Raw genomic sequence first — 18897 nt, 5'->3', positions numbered from 1 at the left:
CAGAGATGCCTAATGCTCTAGATGCATGCCCCATGGCATGGAGTTTATAGGGGATCAAAATTTAAATAAAGAAACTAGGGTCATTTACATCTAGGGTGACCTATTCATGTTCTCCCCTATCTGTACTCATCACCTTAAATCTTGCAGCGATCCCAGTTTAGATATAACATTTTTATTCACCGCATTCATTTTAAAGTCAACCTTATTTTGTGGGGCGAATATTTCAGGCAAGTGCATGAGAGAAACCCAGGTAAGGCCACTTCACAGGCCTCACACTCTCTGGCCCTGCCCACGCTGCAAGGAGGTAAGCTAGGTTCCTGACGGCAAGAAAGTAATTATTTTCGAAACAAGCTGCAGAACCGGTTGCTGCCTCTTTAATCAAAAATTATTTTTTTGAGCGGATATTAAACAGCCCTTCCCCCCAAAGCCTGGTGAGGCAAGAATGTTCTGGGTGTGGGCTGTTTTGTATAATTAATTCCACAGCTGTAGCTTCGGATCCTTTTCTAGCTTGTGTCTCTGCCTCTACCCAGCATCGTTTAGGCGTTCCTCCCCTCCCAGCAGCTCAAGGTGTGTCATTTAGGCAGAGCCGTCTCTGCATTCTGCCGCCACTCCTTGCTGTCCCAACCACCACACAAGGCTTCCTGCTCTACAAAGAGGAGCAGCTAGACAGAAGACCTACCCCCTACCTAGAGGGCTGAGGAAGGAGCAAAGGTAGAGAAAAGCCAATTCATCCCCCTGCGCAATGGAAACAATGTGTGCAGCGAGGACAAACGGCACAGCCGGGAAGCAAGAAGATGTGATGTGCCCATCCGCCCCTAAGAAAGACGCAGAGGAGCTGAAGAAATCCACCAGCCCGGGCGGGATTGAGAAGGAAGGTGCCAAAAGCACCGGCAGCTCTTCTCTGGAGACGGGGCAACTGAAGAACTCCCTCTACATGGGGAGCGACTGGAAGAGGCCAATCATCCAGTTTGTGGATTCGGACGAGAAGAAGTCGAGCTACTTCAGCATGGATTCCGGGGACGGGAAGAAGCTATCGTACCCCGGGGTACAGCTTGGGGATGTGAGGAAGCCCGTCATCTCGTTTACAGACAAAGGGGACGTGAGGAAGCCGCTTTTCTCTTCAGAGTCGAAAAAGACCTTCTTCACCAGTGAAGGAGAGGGCAGGAGGTCGTTGTACTCTGGTGGACAGGTAGGGGACCTGAAGAAGCCCTCTCTGCCTCTAGTGGAGACAGGGGACCTGAGGAGACCCAGCTACAACACGGCCAACAGAGCACCCGTGTATCGACCCCGGGTGAAGCTGGAGGAGGTCTTGTGTGACTCCTGCATTGACAATAAGCAGAAGGCGGTGAAATCCTGCCTGGTATGTCAGGCTTCCTTCTGCGACCTGCACCTCAAGCCCCACCTGGAAGGGGCTGCTTTCCGGGACCACCAGCTGCTGGACCCCATCAAGGACTTTGAAGCCAGGAAGTGCCCGTTGCACGGCAAGACCATGGAGCTGTTCTGCCAGACAGACCAGATGTGCATCTGTTATCTCTGCATGTTCCAGGAGCACAAGAACCACACCACGGTGACGGTGGAGGTTGAGAAGACGGGGAAAGAGGTGAGGCTCTCCTCTGCGTGCTCCCATCTTCCTGTCCACTGATCTAAACTGTGTATCGTGCCTGTTCTGTTCCCACCTTGAAACTTTCCCCACCCCAAGGCATCTAAGTATAATGTCTGCCTGAGGGCGGAGCGTGCCTGACGTCCTTGAATGGACATGGAGAGGGCTCTGTGGTACTGTACTAGCTCCATGACCCCAGTAAGGTCCTAACCTTGAAAATGGTTGTGGGGCGTCTGGGTTCTACCCCATTTACATCCCCATTTTTCAAGAGCAGCCTCCCATTTTGCGGGCTGCAGCTTTTCGGTGCCCAAATGTACTCAGGTAGGGCCTCGCTTGGGTTCAAGGTGTCTCCAGTTGAGGACCCAAAAATGGAGCTCATAAGAAAAATCAGTAGCCATGTTAGAGAATGTTGGTCAAAACTTCTCTGAGGTTGCGCCCTTCACCCCATGGAGAGGACAGTAATGCTGGCCCCACCTTTATAAAGCAGTGTGAGAGGCTGGGAGAAGTGGGTCTGGCCCACGAAAACTCATCACCTAAAAAAACCATCTTGTTAGTCTTTAAAGTGCTACATAGTCCTGTTTTTTATTCCGGCAGTATAAATGGTTATTGCTGGGCTGTTCGCAGGGACTGAAGCTTGCAGGCCAGGAATCCTAAAGGAAAGGGAGTCTGCAAAAGAGTCCTGTTGCCCTCACTATGATGTAAGGACTAAAGAAAGATCTTCCCACCTTTGTTTATGGCCTGTTTGCAGAGGGGATGTGGCAGGGTTACTACAGAGGCATGGGTTGAGCTCAGGGACCCGCTGTGCTAGGTGCTGTTTGAACTAGTCCTTGCCCAGCGACCTTCCAATCTAAACAGATATGACACCCAGAAAGGCTGGTTAGACCCATTTTACAATGGGGAGTCGAGGCACATAGAAATCAAGTGACTTGCCCAAGGTCACACAGGAACTTTGTGGCAGAACCAGGAAATGAAGCCAGATCATTCCTGAGCCTTAAGCACAAACCCATCTTTCCTTGAAGACATAGAAAGGCACTTCGATCCCATGGTGAACAGGGCAGTACAAATTCCAATAGGGAGAGAGAGAGCTGCTGAGAATTCACAGACACTGAACAGAGAACTGGCTTACCTCTTCCCAAGGGCAAGCAGAAGGAAACGCCTTACCGCTTTCAGTTAAGGGCCTGCAAGGGGCGTTCCCAGGGAATCGAGAATGATCCCGTAAGTTAAGGTGCAGGAGGGCAGGAGGGAAGTCTCTCTCATTTCCATCCTCTCATATACAGTCTGCCTCACCTCTATTCCCTTTAACATCACTTCGAATTTAAGAGAGGTTCCCGCTGTGCCTCTCCTCTGTGCCTTACAACCTAGGCTGCCACGTTCTCTCCAACGCTTCTGATTAACTCAGGTCTCTTAGCGGTCCTGTGTCCTGGCTGTTCAATTGGCCTAGAACATCCTGATTATAAGTGAGTAACCACAACTGAGCAGAAAAACAGTTTAAATAAACCCAAGGCTTAAATAATGTTATTTCTCATCTCTGTCTTTGTCCACGTATTTATGTCACTCTCATTAGTGCCACGATCGAGACCCTGGAGAACTCAAGCAGGACTCCAAAGCCATCCCTGAACTGTGTTGTGTCCACTGCTGCTAAGCCTAAAGGATTTAGGGTTTTATCACGCACTTTTTTTCCAGATTACAGGTTTTGGCCGTGTTGTAACTTGAATTAATTGGAAATCAATTAGTTCAACTGCAGTTGCTCATTTGTTTATGGCGCTGGTGAATTCACTCTAGGCTGAACTGTAATGAGAAGAGGGCATTTGAGAATATCTCCATTAGCATTTATAATTGCTTGTGAGTGGTGGAAGCTAATTAACCGGGAATTAAACTGCCACCACAAACTGGAGTCCAGAAACCTCCCATATACAATCAGATCATTCTGTTGCTTGTCATCATCTAACAACAAGGAAAATCTGAAGGGATTTCCCCTATCCTAGAGTCCACTGAGATTCATCTCAAATAGGTGGGATTCCTGCTGCCATGTTCTCTCTCTTTCCTGTTACACTTGATCCTCTTGATCACTTTGGGCACACGTGCACAGCAGGGCAAAAGTCGAATTAAGCTATGCGTAGCTGAAGTTGAAATAGCTTAATTTGGCTTTTGGCACTCTTCCTTTGACTTCCCTTACTCCTCGTGAAATGAGGGTTATAGGAGTTGGAGTAAGAAGTCCTCCAGCTCAACATTATTTCGAAATACCGGCTTGCAGTGTCGATGCGCATTATGTTATTTCGGAATAACGCTGCTGTGCAGATGTACCCTTAGAGCACCTGGTAAGATGGACCAATGGGCCATTTATTGTATTATTCTCATGTAACCCCTGACCATAGAGTCTGAGCACTTCAGTATATTTTTAAGACATTTACCCACATATTGTGCCCATTTTACAGATGGGAAACTGCAGTGCAGACTAAGTTACTTGTCCAAAACTAAAGAGATAAGTCTGCACAAGCGACGAGGAGTCCTGTGGTTGTCAGAGCTTAGAGCTGAACCCTGGCATTCCACCTCCCAGACCATCCTCTTTCTCACTATCTTTTGCTCTGCTACACTGCAGAATATCGGCTTAAAATGTTCACAAGGCCCCCTTCCTGGTTAGTATCTGCTACAGATTGAAATGAACAGCAACACCGCCAGGGCTCTTTAAAAAACAACACACCGTAAAGCTACAAACCACCATCAAACCATGGCTACCGACAGCAAAGGCACACACACAACACTGATTCGCCAAGAGAATGCAGCATGGCATTTTGAAAAGGCACACTAGCTCTCAACCAGTTTTGCAGGCCTGCTTTCAAACAAGGAAGCATGGGAAATGCCGAGCAACCAGAAATCTGTAAATAATGTGGCATAGCTGTCCACCCCTTGCCTTAATACTCTGCATGTCAGATCAGATCTAGCGCAGAGGGCCTTGATTTTTTTTTCTTTTCCCTTTCAAGAAAAGTTTGTATCGTGCAACAGGTTTAATAAAGTGGCTGTTTGAAAAACAACAGTGACGTGCAGTGGAACTGGGCGTTGCTAGTTTCGACATTGTGGCTTCTAAAGGGGAAAGTTTTAAATGGGGCTTTCATTCTGATGATCCCCCTCCTGGCCTTTTCTGTGTTGCTACAGGCTTTCTGCTACAGAACAAACAGTGCACTGATACACACAATGGAGACACTTCCCCACCTTCCTCTTTGATGTAGGGTGAGGTTTTGGTTTGGCTTGTCTGCAAGCACGTACTGCAGAGGTTGTGTGGAAGTTGTGCTGCTATTGAAGGCTATGGCTACACTGTGAGTTTTCTCTGCAAAAAATATGCTAATGAGGGACTAATTTGCATGAGTCGCAATCTCATTTACATATTTTCTGCTGGTCTGTTGTTGCACTGGGGTTTTTGGGCAAAAACAAGCAGGGTGGATGTTTTCTTTTTGTGCAAAGACCCCTTTTTGCGCAAGATCGGTATACCTCCTTTTTTGGGGCATAAGGATCTTGCCAAAAAAGGGGGTTTTGCGCAAAAAGAAAACATCCACACTGCTTGTTTTTGTGCAAAAAACCCAGAGCAAAAATGGATCGGCAGAAAATCTGGAAGTGAGATTGTGACTCATGCAAATGAGTCCCTCATTAGCATATTTGTTGCTGAGAAAACTCGTAGTGTAGACGTAGCCCTAGAGATGATCCCAATGCAGACACTATTCTAGAAGCAGCACGAAGAGCCTAGGTGTCGTTATTAATGGCTTGGAGGCTGGGTAAGATGCACTGCTGCAAATCATCACGTGAAAGCAGAATGGCTCTTCGCTAGGGTTTTGTGCTGGTGCTGTTAGAGTGACAGGGAAGGCCTCATGTAACTTCAGCAGGACTTCTCCAATCTTTGCATTCCATGGGGCATGAGTAGGGTTGCCAGGTGTCCGGTTTTCGCCCGGACTGTCTGTTATTCGGGTCCCCCATCCGATAAAAAAACAGAAAATACCGGACACGTGAAATGTCCCGTATTTCCTGTTTACCTTGGACGGAAGCCCAGCGGGGACAATATTCCCCTGCTGAGTCTGACTGGGGCAGGAGAGTGAGAAGCACAGGGCCATTTAAAGGAGCAGCACCCCCCCCTTTTTTTTTGCTCCACAACTTTGGTCTCCCCCACTTTTTTTTCCTCAACAGAATTTTTTCCCGGTGGTTTTTTTTTGGGGGGGGGGAGGGGTGTTCGGTATTTTTTGTTAAACTATCTGGCAACCCTAGCCATGAGGGGAAGGAGAGAGTGTGTCCTAATCCTCCCCCTCCCCGCAACACACTGTTTAGTTCTTAAACCATTAGGGGAAAAAATTACCCAGTAGGAGAGCAAAGCCAATAGAACTAGACCTTGGGGAACCCTCTGAGAACAGGGGGATTATCCTGAAGTGGAATGGAGCTGATGAGGCGTCGCTAGGATACCCCAGAAATCCCTCTTGTAAAGCTATGCCGATGTGTGGGATGGAGGGCAGCTGGAGCGTCCGCGTGTTTGTGCTACTCCCAGCCATCAAAATGGCCCCTTTGGGACATGAGCTGCGGAGTAGAATTTAGGCCCGGCCTGAGGCCGCTTTAATCTGTACCGGACACTAGACCAGTCTCCCAGGTGGCCCCAGAATACAGGCGGCTGTGTCCACACCCTCCGGCTCTGGGCGTGGATGTGCTGAGACCAACAACTGCGTTAGAAATCCAATTGCATAAGCTCACCAAGAATAGGTCCATCCACAGCTATTAGCCAAGATAGGGAGGGACTCAACCCCATGTTCTGGGTGCCCCTAAATTGCTGACTGCCAGAAGCTGGGATAACAGAGGATGAATCCCTTGATACATTGCCCTGTTCTGTTCTTCCCCTCGGAAGCATCTGTCATTAGCCACTGTTGGCAGACAGCTTACTGGCCTAGAAGGACAATTGTCTGACCAGCATGGCCGTTCCGATGTTCTTGCCCCCTAGTGAATTGGGACGGTCTCTGCAGAACTTGAAATTCTCTTGTCACTCATTATGATGCGTTTCAATTTTCTTTCCTTTCCCTTCTGCCTCTCAGCCTATTTGTAGATTATTTTCCCTGTTCTATTGTGTGAACAGTTTTTTAGATTACCCCTCTATTGCTTCAGTCACCCATCCACTTGATTTAATCTGCATTTTCCTGGGCTTTTGATGGTATCTTCATAAGTTTTCCCATCTGCCCTGGGCCCTGGTGTCATATCAGATGAGGACAATGACAAGATTTAGATTTTGGATATGTAAATTGCCCCATGACTTACACAGAAAATGGTATTCTTGCGCTAACTCGCTGACAAGCATTACGTGTTAAAACAGCTGCCTCGCTCCACCCCAGAGGCAGTTGCATTTCAGTGCTGAGGGCAGGGATAACATCACTTATCCTTTTAATACTCCATTCATCTGAAGAAGTGGGTGGTACCCAAGAAAGCTCATGATATCATCTACGTGTTTTGTTAGTCTTTAAGGTGCTAGACTATTCATTGTTTTTTAAGTTTTGTCACTTATACAGCGAGCTAGTAATAATTTGGGGAATCCTTTTGGAATCAATTTTTGTAAGTGCCATCAGTGAAATGCAAGTTCATCCATCTGCTTCAAATCTCTTGGTAGTGTTCCCTATCTAGTTCCCTTCTTTTCAGAAAAAGTCCATCCTTTCTCAAAGAAAACCCCAATACCCTACGACCTTACCACTCTGCACTGTCACTTTTCAGCCGCATGGCCGAGATCTTGTTCCCGAGAATGATGCCAGTAGTGCTAACAAGAAAGCCACCTTTGTAGTTCCGCTTTTTCCTTGGCTAACTACTCAGTGCGGTATCAGACCTGGCTGTCTGGGAAAAACCCTTTGCTTTTCAGTTTCATTTCTGAATTTGGGGTGGCTATTAGAAGGATAGTGGAGGCTTAAATCCAAAGGGTTCACATCACAACAGGGCATCCCCCCTCTGTACCAGTGGCTGGCTGTGCCATGTACGTCACATTCAAAAGCCTCAGGGTACGGTGACACTGTCGCTTTTTTTCGGAAAAAAAAAAAAAAGCTGTGCAAAAGGCACTCCGCGGTTTGCATACCTTTTTTCAATCCTTTTTCCAGAAAAGGCTTTTCTGACATTTGATCCATTTAGACTGGGCCAAATGTCAGAAAACCCCCCTCTTTCGGAGACCCCTTATTCCTCATAGGACGAGGAATACAGGGGCTTCTGAAAGAGCACGTTTGAAGAGCAAACGTATCCCTGGATGCGGAAGAGTTTTTCCAGGATCCCGGAAAAACTCTTGTAGTCTAGCCGTACTCTGAGGGAGGGAAAGAAAGCCTTCAGGAAGTTTTTGAGGTGGTTAGGGACGGTTCCAACATAGGCTTCTCCACGCAACCTATTAATGCAAATCAAGGAATTACATCTTGTCCCTTCACCTTCCTGCTCTGAGGTCCTGCAAAATCTCTTCTGTCTTTGATATTTCCATAGCAACGGAGGGGGAGGGGAGCGGCCATGGTACCTTTTCCTGAGGCCAATCCATCTTTCCCCTTCCTTGCAATGCATATCAGCTGGATCGGTAGGTTAACAACCGTCAGACACATCCATTTCCCAGCCACTCAACTTGCTTACGTCTGCTTTCCGACCTCTGTACCCCTGGAACTCTGGGATATGGCTCTAGCTGGGTGGTCACAGACCACTAGCCCAGAAGTGCCCCCCAAGACCTAGCAACCATAAAATGGTGTGGGGGAGGAGGTGTTTAGCGGGCTGGTTCCACAGCTACCAATGAGCAAAGTTTGTTGTGGGAGAAACAAGTTTGCAACTTTTCACTACACTGTTTGGCATAGCTGGATTTCCCTCCCCCATGGCGCAATAGGAAAAAAAAGACCCTGATACGCTGTTTCCCCCAACCAACAGGGACAGTTAGAATCAGTGGGTCCCAAAAACTGCTGCAGTTTTTCCAAACGCAAGCTGGCATTCCGATACCAGGGTGATGGGCACCAGCATTAGCACCTAGTATATAGATTCCCTTGACATGAGCTTGGTTGCTTGTGTTGGGCTGACTCTCTGCCGTGTGCATGATTTCTATTGTGCGATTGATCTCCTACGCCACGTGGTGCTCTTTCCACAACCGGATTGATGAGTGAAGCCTTCAGGCCCTGCTTACTTGACAGCTATAATTAAGATAGAGAAATTGCTAGAAGACCTACTTACGTTAGCCATGGCCGTAGGGGCCCAAGTACCCCTAGACGGGGACAGAGCCGTTACACATCTCGTGAGTCTACTGCCATGGTTCTAAAACTTTTTGGCCCATGACACACCTCGCTCAACACAGACCTTTCCACAGACCACCTGCCAATCTCCCGTAATGACCAAATGGGAGGGGGAGGAGGTGCGGGGTCAGGGTGAGAGGGAGGGTGCAGGTGACGGCTGACAGTGGGAGGATGCAAGAGCAGGTTAAGCCAATGGAAACAGCAGGGAAAGTCTCCAGGTGAGCAGTTTCCTGTGCTGCCATACTGTGCATTCCTGCCCCACACAGTCCCCCCCACGTGGGAAGCCAGTGCTGATGCACCAACATCACGCAGGGAGAGGGAATGGCTGGGGGGAGGAGGGGACAATGCAGGCTCCCCGCTGTGGGGGAGGCCCCAGCCTGGGTTCCACCTGTCAGACGGTCGCACTGAGAACCACAGCTCTAGAGGTGGGAGCTGTATCATCCTCGCCTTCGGAGGACCGGAGGTGGAGGGAAACAGCACACACTGGTGCGTGGGTTACACAAACCCACTTCTGCAGATGTATTCGGGCTCTCTCTCTCTCGACACCAGCATCCTCCACCACAAAGAAATCCATTGTGCAAATGTGCATGGGAAGCCAATAAAAAGGGGCCACGAAGAGGCATCAAAGCAAAGCTGCTGATTTCGAGCAAGCCAGTATTCCCACCCACCCCGTCCTTATTTTTTTCCCTTTGCTGCCTTCCCCCAGCTCGGTCAGAACATTAAAACTCCCGACTCCGAGCGAAGTCGTCTGCCATTAGAATTCCTGCCGGGGGCGTGATCCCCGGTTGCAACACTCCCCAAACATCATTCCGCAATCACACGGAAAGTGCGAGAGCTGCACGGACACGCCCTGGGTGGGGCCCTGCATTTCAGACCCAGCTGAATTTTGAAACCACCCTCTCTGCCCTCCAGCTCATGACTCCAGCATGATTACAAGCAGCACCGTTTGCAACCCCACCCTTCCCTCTTAGGAGATCCTGCTGCTGCCTTTGCTTAGGAAGCCGCATCTCTTGACCCAGCTGGAGGCACTGGGATCTTGTCCAGTTGCTAGTGTGTGATATCCACTGAAGTGGTGCCAGGAGCCGGTAGCTCCCAGCCATTATGGGTCAAGGCCAAATGCATAAGTAGAAGCAGAAATTCTCTTTGATGTAGGCCATACACTGCTCAGTTTCACAGCTCTGCCCCTCTCCTCCCTCTCACAGGCCGAGCTCTCCCTGCAGAAAGAGCAGCTGCAGCTGAAAATCGTGGAAGTGGAGGATGAAGTGGAAAAGTGGCACAAGGAGAAGGATCGCATCAAGGTGAGAGGGGACACTCCCATTAGCTTCCCCCCAACTTCCCTCTTTGCCCCGTCCCTGCCCACATGCTATCCTCTCTCCATCGCGCTTTCCTGCATCACCACGTTTTGGTCTTTGCCTCTCGCTTTTCCCATGCGCTGATTCTCCCATTCATATTTTCACATCACGCTCATTTCTCCCCCTACTCCACTCCTCTCTGTTCACCTGATCCACCACCCTCCTTCTAAGCCTGGGGGAGTGGTGTCCACTGCAGTTCTCATGGCACAGCCTGCAGGAGACCAAGAACGCACCAGAGGGACATGCTAGGTGACTTTTCTAACTACCGTATATACTCGAGTATAAGTCGACCTGAATATAAGCCGAGGCACCTAATTTTACCCCAAAAAACTGGGAAAAAGTATTGACCCGAGTATAAGCCTAGGGTAGGAAATAAGGCAGCCTAGGGTAGGAAATGAGTCGGGGCGAAAGCTGCTCCGGTGCCCCTGGTCTGCTGGAGACCGTCTCCAGCAGACCAGGGGCACCGGGCGGGTTCCCGCGCTTCTGAGGCTTTGCTCTGGCAAAGCCTCAGAGGCGCGGGGAAGCGCCGCTGCTGCCGCTTCAATCTGGGTGCCTGTGGTCTGCTGGGGACCGTCCCCAGCAGACCACAGGCTCCCGGACTGAAGCCGCAGCCGCGGGGGGGGGGGGGTCCCGCGCCTCTGCGGCTTTGCCCGCCTCAGTTCTCGAGATGCTGACTCGAGTATAAGCCGAGGGGGCATTTTTCAGCACAAAAACTGTGCTGAAAAACTCGGCTTATACTCGAGTATATACGGTACATCCCTCCCGGGGTTACTGGCGCTCTCTCTATCCAGCTACTTCACGGTTATCTCCGAAGGCTTGTCTACACACAAAAGCTTGGGCTGGTTCAACTCTATTGGTAGAGTTCCAGGGATTCAGAGTCAATATCAGTCAAAAAGAATTCACACCCGTCCTGGGCAAACACTGGATGTAGACCAGGTCCAACACATTATGCAGTCATCTAGAAACCCCGCCTTCTCTGAACGGTCCACAGTTGTGCACCAGAAGTACCTTGGCTTGCTTTCTTCCTTTCGTATCATGTGGGAAACCAAGATAGAAAGCTTAGGCCTGAACATGGAACGATCCATGGTCATTCTGGGTCACAATTTCAAACGGGCATTGGCTCCATTAGGGGTGAGCCATCTAAATCTCTTTGAGGACATGGGTCTAAGTGACACACGAGCCAGAGCCCTATTTTCATGTATCACTTCAGAACCTCCTGTCAGAGGGGTAGCCATGTAAGTGTTTCAGCAAGCACAACAAGAAGTCTTCTGACCAAGAGGGCTCCAGCCCATGAAAGCTTATGCCCAAATAAATGTGTTAGTTTTTAGGTAGCACAGGACTGCTCATTTTTTCAGAACCTAGGTCTCTTGCGGATGTCAAAGGGATGCAGGCTTGACTACACTACAAACTTTTGCTGTGGTCACTACACTGGTATAATGAACATGGAAAAACGCTCCAAGTGTAGACATATATACACCAGCACATACGTGCTAGTTTTGGTGCAACTTAGTGTGCTGTATATAAACTGTATCCACATAAGGTAACTTTATACGAGTCTATGTCCATGCTAGAAGTAATACTGTTATAGCCGTACTGATAGGGAACTCCCACCCTCCTAACAAAGGGTACGTCTAGACGACACGCCTTTTCGAAAGAGGCTTTTTTGAAAGATACTTTCGAAAAAGCTTCTTTTGAAAAAGAGCGACTAGACTACAACCAGTACTTCCGAAAAATCAAGCCGCTTTTTCGAAAGAGAGCGCCCAGGCAGGCTGGATGTTCTCTTTCGTAAAAGCACAGTTTGCATTACCTAGCGCCTTTTTTCGAAACAGCACTTTTGAAAGAAGGCGTTCTTCCTCGTAAAACGAGGTTTTCCATGGCCGAAAAAACTGCCGCGTTCTTTCGATTTATTTTCGAAAGAATGTGGCAGCAGTCTAGATGCAGGGGAAGTTTTTTTGAAAAAAGGCTACTCTTTTCGAAAAAACCACTGTAGTCTAGACACGCCCAAACAGAATGATATCAATGTAACTTTTCTAGTGTCTCCCAGATCTTAGGGTAGGATTTGTTCCCATGGGCTGGCTGCTGAGTATGTCTCTGCCACCTGCCCTCCGGAGACCCAGTCTCAATAAGTGACTCCTTTTAAGTAGCATTCAGAAACCCCACGCATTGTGCTAGGCGCTGCACAAACACAGCCACAATCCCTAACCCAGAGACCTTGCCATCTAAGAAGTCTCCATGCTACACTTCTCCTGGTACAGTCTAGGATTTCCAGTTTGCACATTGGTAGCATGGGGGATCTTCATGCACAAATGCTGCCCTGTGGGCTTAAGAGGCCTGGCCATGTCTGGACTAGCTGGGTCCTGGGGAAGGAGGTGTGTCTCCAACATTATGCTCTCCTGAGCATACACTGCGGGTCAGTGTTAGATTGCTGGAGTCTCCAGTCCGAGATCCTCATGCCATGCACCTTCTATTTTCCCTCCCACTAGAACTTCACCACCAACGAGAAAGCCACTGTGGAGCAGCACTTCAAAGAGCTGATCCGGGACCTGGAAAAGCAGCGGGAAGAGGTGAAGGTTGCCCTGGACCAGAGAGAAAAACACGCAGTGGAGAACATAAAAGAAATTGTGGAGGAGCTAGAAGAGAGGGCAAAGCTACTGCAAGAGGACAAGGAAACCAGGGACCAGATACATCAGATCAGTGACTCGGTGCTCTTCCTGCAGGTAAATCGAGGCTGCCTCTTTCCTCCACTGACAGGCAGATGGTCCAGCTGGTACCACAGGCATTGCTCCGGCTACATAGAATGAGGTCCGCTGGCAAGCCTGCGGTGATGTGTGAGGGTCTGCATTTTGGAGACACCTGACATAAGCAAGAATCAGCTAGTTGAGTGGGTAGGCAAGGCTTTCACCAGGTCAGAGGGCGTTCCAAACTACTGGATCCCTTCTGAGTGGGGCACACTCTAAGTGGATTGGCTTCTGGAGAGGTGTTGGAATCCAACGCCCTATCCCCCATTGTATCTAACCTCTCCCCGACCTGAGTCTCTCCGTAGTCTCCCCTGCATCCTAGCTTCTTGGTTCTTTAACCTTCATGCCTTCTGGTTGGCAGGAATTTGGAGCCATGATGAGGAACTACACGGCTCCTCCCTCCCTCCCGACTTACAGCGTCTTGCTGGAAGGCGACTGCATGAGCCCGTCCATGGGGCTCCTCCGGGACGACCTGCTCAACGTCTGCATGAGGCACGTGGAGAAGGTCTGCAAGGGCGACCTCAGCCGGAACTTCATAGAGAGGAATCACATGGAGAATGGTAGCGTTTTCCGGAGCTGCTCCTCCCTCCACACCCTCCCCTTTCTGCTTCCTCGCCACATCCAGAGACAGCCCCATCCCCAGGTCACAGAGGATCAGGCCTGCCAGTGGGGAGGGGGCAAAGGAGGCAGTTGCCGTGGGACCCAGCCATTCAAAAGGCTGGACACTCCGGCCCTTTAAATTGCCGCTGGAGTGCCGTGGGTTCTTGGCAGCTCTGAGAGCTGGGGGAGGGGCACTGTGGAGGGTTAGTTGCCCTGGCTCCGCCCTTTCTACATGAGGCCCCGTTCCTTCCAGGAGCACAGAGCGTCCCCCGCCCCACTCAACACCTTTCCCAGGGGCTTGCAGAGACAGATGGCTTCCCTGAAGAGAATATAAAAATGGCCAGACCGGGTCAGACCAAAGGTCTAGCTAGCCCAGTGTCCTGTCTGCCGACTGTGGCCAATGCCAGGTGCCCCAGAGAGAATTAACAGAACAGGGAATCATCAAGTGACCCCTCCTCTGTCACCCATCCCCAGCTTCTGGCAGACACCATCTCTGCCCATCTTGGCTACTAGCTACTGATGGACCTGTTCTCCATGAATGTATCTAGTTCTTTTTTGAACGCTGTTATAGTCTTGGCCTTTGCAACATCCTCTGGCAAGGAGTTCCACAGGTTGACAGCGCATTGTGTGAAGAAATGCTTCCTTTTGTTAGTTTTAAACCTGCTACCTATTCATTTCACTGGGTGCTCTCCCTAGTTCTTGCAGTACGAGAAGGAGAAAATAGCATTTCCTTTTCTACTTTCTCCATACCAGTCATGACTTTATAGATCTCCACATATCCCCCATAGCCACCTTACTAATCTCCTCTCAGATGGAAGCTGTTCCGTACCCCTAAACATTTTCATTGCCCTTTTCTGACCCTTTCCCCAAATATATCTTTGTTTTGAAATGAGGCAACCACATCTGTACACAGTATTCAAGATGAAGGTGTACCATGGGTTTTATACAGAGGCAGTATGATAAGGAGTAAAACAACAAGCATCTTATGCATGGTCAGTGACAGGATAATGGGGAAGGAGCTGGTTAGCTGGCTTTGCAAGGAGCAGTGCACGTCGGATGTAGGGCGACCCAAGGGTGGATGTTTAATGTTATGCATTCAGTGTTTAACTCATTCAGGCTACATCTACACTACGAGTTTTCTCAGCAAAAAAATATGCAAATGAGTTGCAATCTCAATTGCATATTTTCTGCCAATCCATTCTTGCACTGGGGTTTTTGCGCAAAAACAAGCAGTGTGGAAATTTTCTTTTTGCGCAAAAACCCATGTTTCTGCACGATCCTATGCCCCCATAAAGGAGTATCCCGATCTTGCAGAAAAAGGGGGTTTTGTGCAAAAAGAAAACGTCCACATTGCTTGTTTTTGCACAAAAACCCCAGCACAAAAACGGATCGGCAGAAAATATGCAAATGAGACAGTGACTCATGCAAATGAGTCCCTCGTTTGCATATTTTTTGCCGAGAAAACTCGTCGCGTAGATGTAGCCTGATCAGACAGCTTCCAACTTTGCAGGGCTGATTCACTTCTTCCTCTTGGGCTCCCCTGGCTCTGAAATCTTCCTACCTGCAGAGAGGCAGCAGGGACAGACGGCTAAGCAGGATGAGACACATCAGCATTGGGGTGGGAGTCCTTGGAGAAATAGCTAAGTGAGTCTCTACTTCCGCGCATTTGTCAGTAGGAGGCGGTCGGAAGCACGGAGGTCCTGTCCTCTGGATGGAATATACAATCACATTTATGCCTACTTGCTATCCTTAAAGATCTTAGGGTGTACCTACTTGAAGGGGAGGGTTGCTAACTAGCACCAGGTGATAAAACTGTCCCCCTCCTTCTCCTCCCCGCCCATGAACATTTTTGAGATTTCTCTGAAAAAGTTCCTGTTTTGCTTGAAATGAAACGTTTGCAAATATTTTGGAGAGGGAGGGACCACCTGGCACCCGCCTGGAATGAGAGAGAGATGGATTCAAATCTGGAAATCAGGCCGAACCAGAACTTGAACCTCATTTTCCACTTCCCAGGGCCTAACCATTGAAGTGGCTGTTCTGGGCCAGTCTGTCCATCTTTCTTGTTTTACTGAACGATTCCAGCACGGAGCTAAGAAACTAAGTCAAAACTTCCGGAGACGCTTTTTTCTTATTTCAAAGTCCAGTTTGTAAACAATTCCTGACTAGCTCGAATATTAACCTGCACGTTCAGGCCAAACGCTAATGGAGCAAACAACAGCCTGGCTGGTCAAATCGTTCCTAACGTTTCAGTGGATGAAAGTGTAGTTCTCGCCCCATCCTGATCTCTGGCAGAATGGCGGCCACATTTCAAAAGTGCAGTGATCTCCAAGGAGAAAATTCATTCCTCTGCAGCAAGCTATCCACTTATATAGCGTGTGCTGCACAAATGCCATCACTAGCGTGTTCCAAGGAGCACTAGCAGGACTTGCAAAGCTAAGGAAGTTTGTTTTCAAAGGACCCATCTTGCAAGGGCAAAATGGTCTCTCTGTAAAGGTCTGTGGAAAGCCAAAGGGGAACAACCCTACGCCGATTGTTGCTCCAATCTATCCCTCCCCCTCCCCCGGCTTGCCTCTGCCACTTCCAGTCCTACCTCTTGCTAACCCAGACTCTGATCTGCTGTTCCAGGGGATAACCGCTACATGCTCAACAACTACGAGTGGAGCCAGCCGGACAGCCTGAAGAGATTCTCCATGTACATGACTCCAAAAGGTACTGGGTTTGACCCTTCTCTCTCAAGCTCTTTGCCTGCCCGTGGCTAGGCTCCCTCCAAACAAAGCATGGCAGATAAGGCTCAGAGATGCAGCGTGTGGCTTGTCATTTGCTTCCTCTGACCACTTCCTTTTCATATCGATGTGCTGGAATCGAGCCAGTTCAGTCCTTTCGTACTTTTCACTCCAAGTCTGGATAGGGTTGCCAGATGTTTTAACAAAAAATTCTCTTGGGGGGGTGGGAGGGGAGGGAGAGACCAAAGTTGTTGAGAAAAAAAAGGGCACTGCGTCTTTAAATGGCCCCGAACTCCTCACTCCCCTGCCCCCGAACTCCTCACTCCCCTGCCCCCGCAGAGCTTCTGGGCTTTCACATGTCCAGGCAACCCTAAGTCTGGATCTTGCCCCGTGTTTCCTGTGCGGCTTAAACCCGCTGAGACATTTGTGCACCTCCACCCTTTCTCAAATGTGCTAATGTGTATGGAAGTGCAGGAGACCTGGATTCCACTCCCAGCTCTGCCAAAGGGATTTCTAGGGAACGTTGGGCAAATCCCAGCCTGGGTTTGCTGCCTCAGGGTATGTCTACACTACCCCGCTAGTTCGAACTAGGAGGGTAATGTAGGCATACCGCACTTGCAAATGAAGCCTGGGATTTGAATTTCCCGGGCTTCATTTGCATAAGCGGGGAGCCGCCATTTTTAAATCCCCGCTGGTTCGAACCCCGTGCAGCGCGGCTACACGGGGCTCGAACTAGGTAGTTCGGACTAGGATGCCTATTCCGAACTACTGGTACTACCTAGTTCGAGCCCCGTGTAGCCGCGCTGCACGGGGTTCAAACCAGCGGGGATTTAAAAATGGCGGCTCCCCGCTTATGCAAATGAAGCCCGGGAAATTCAAATCCCGGGCTTCATTTGCAAGTGCGGTATGCCTACATTACCCTCCTAGTTCGAACTAGCGGGGAAGTGTAGACATACCCTCAGTTTCCCCTTGTATCAATTAGGGATAATAAGGATTCTTGGAAAGTGCATTCAGCTTAACAGGGAGCAGTGCTGTGTAAGAACTAGGCACTGTTAGAACATATTTTAACACCACAAAAGGTATTTCAACGTGTTTCACCACCAGCTAGCATGGTTTTCTGTCTGCACGAAGGTGTTAACACTTGTTAACTAGTCTGATTTACACAAGTAAACCTTTTAGCCCAGGGTTTGCCTGTGAGGGGAAACTGACCAATAGAACCACAGTGATTTAAATATGCCGCAATAGCTAGGCTGGTATAACTATAGCAGAGTGATACTCTCTGCTACAGCTTATGCTGATTTTGAAGCAGTTTAAGCTATACCGGAAAACGTCACTCTGAACTCTGGAAAGAGTTTCCATTCACACTGGTCCAGGAGTATAAATTTATACCAGTGTAACATCCTGTGTTGATGCGCCTTTAGTGAGGACCGGACCCGTTCTGCCTTGCATCTTGTTCTGTTATTTACACCCAAGCAAAGGAAACACAAAGTAGGAATGAACTGTTATCTTCCTGAACCAGTAGTGTTTTACATCCACCGTGTCTTGTGGAAATGACTTCACAGTGCAGGGCAGTGGAAAATCAGCATCAAATATAAATAAAAAGGGTCGAGAACAGGGCAATAAGATATGTGAAAGCGATAACTATATATTTAGCTCAATGGGAACCTCAGACACATACGGAATTTGTAGCCTTTCAGCTTCTTCCTGAGTTTCCAAAGCCACATCTGGATTTGTCAGGTGTTTGCAGCTGTTGCCCTGCACAAACAGATGTGGGCAGGGTTTAGCTCTGTGGCTGCTATCTATAATTAACGATGGCATTTCCCGAAATGCATGTTGGAACGGCCAGGGCTGCAGGTTTGTAATGTCACCTGCTGGGTGCCAAGTGAATGCCACCATTGATCCTAAGGAAAAGAAATGACTCTCAGAAGTTATGGTCGCTTCCTGCCTTAACATGGGGTGTGCATTTATTAGCTTACACAATGCATATTTGTCAAAGGAAGAGGTCGTTCTTTCCTGCTGATCAGGAGGGGTGGCTGGCAGGGTGACACAGAAGCATATAGATCTTTTAAGCAAAACGCTATATAGGATTAATTAACTTCATTATACTCACTCTATTCTTATACAGACACTAAAATATTACATTTTGGCTACACCTCCACACAGCAAAACAACCACATGGGCCAAGTCCGTCCAACTGCCCCCTTGAAAACTTTTGGGGGTTGGACTCGATGACCTCCTGAGGTCTCTTCCAGCCCCCAAGCAACAGTGGAGCCTGCAGGGCCGGTGGCTTGGACCCAGGGGATGGCAGGCTGTAGAGCCGTGAGGATAGCAGGACCCTGGCGAGGGGGAGGGCTGAAGCTGGCAAAACCCCAGAGGGGCTGCCCTCCCCTGGGCACAGGAGAACTGGGTGCAAAACCTGGGGGAGTGGCAGCACTCCCTGTACCCTACTTCCCACACCTCTAGGACCAGGCTGACGGGCAGGGGCTCTCTTGGCCGGCAGGCCAGCTCCTGTTGTACACAGATTATAAGGCCACCGTGGTCCCCTAGGCCCAGCTACTCATTGCATTTAGGCACCCAATTCCCCTCGACTCCCATGGGAGTTAGGCACCTAAACATCTTTGAGTTGCTGGGCCC

At 49.2% G+C, this 18897-nt stretch overlaps 1 protein-coding gene across 2 annotated transcripts in view; it reads left to right on the top strand.

The window, feature by feature from the left end:
• Nucleotides 1–496: 496 nt before the first annotated feature.
• TRIM29 (tripartite motif containing 29) overlaps nucleotides 497–18897 on the top strand; it is a 33313-nt gene continuing 14912 nt past the window's right edge. For both annotated transcript variants that reach the window (XM_006117225.5, XM_006117224.5), the window contains exons 1-5: nucleotides 497–1600; nucleotides 10053–10148; nucleotides 12686–12919; nucleotides 13302–13500; nucleotides 16166–16249. In XM_006117225.5, the coding sequence (XP_006117287.1) occupies nucleotides 743–1600; nucleotides 10053–10148; nucleotides 12686–12919; nucleotides 13302–13500; nucleotides 16166–16249 (1471 nt within the window). In that variant the 5' untranslated portion in view covers nucleotides 497–742. The remainder of the gene's footprint in view (nucleotides 1601–10052; nucleotides 10149–12685; nucleotides 12920–13301; nucleotides 13501–16165; nucleotides 16250–18897) is intronic.

The sequence above is a fragment of the Pelodiscus sinensis genome, chromosome 25 (assembly GCF_052426305.1).
Source record: "Pelodiscus sinensis isolate ZL-2025 chromosome 25, ASM5242630v1, whole genome shotgun sequence".
In the NCBI taxonomy this organism is placed as follows: Eukaryota; Metazoa; Chordata; order Testudines; family Trionychidae; genus Pelodiscus; species Pelodiscus sinensis.
The sequence above is the reverse complement of the archived record's forward strand: the minus strand, read 5'-3'. Positions and strand labels throughout refer to the sequence as shown.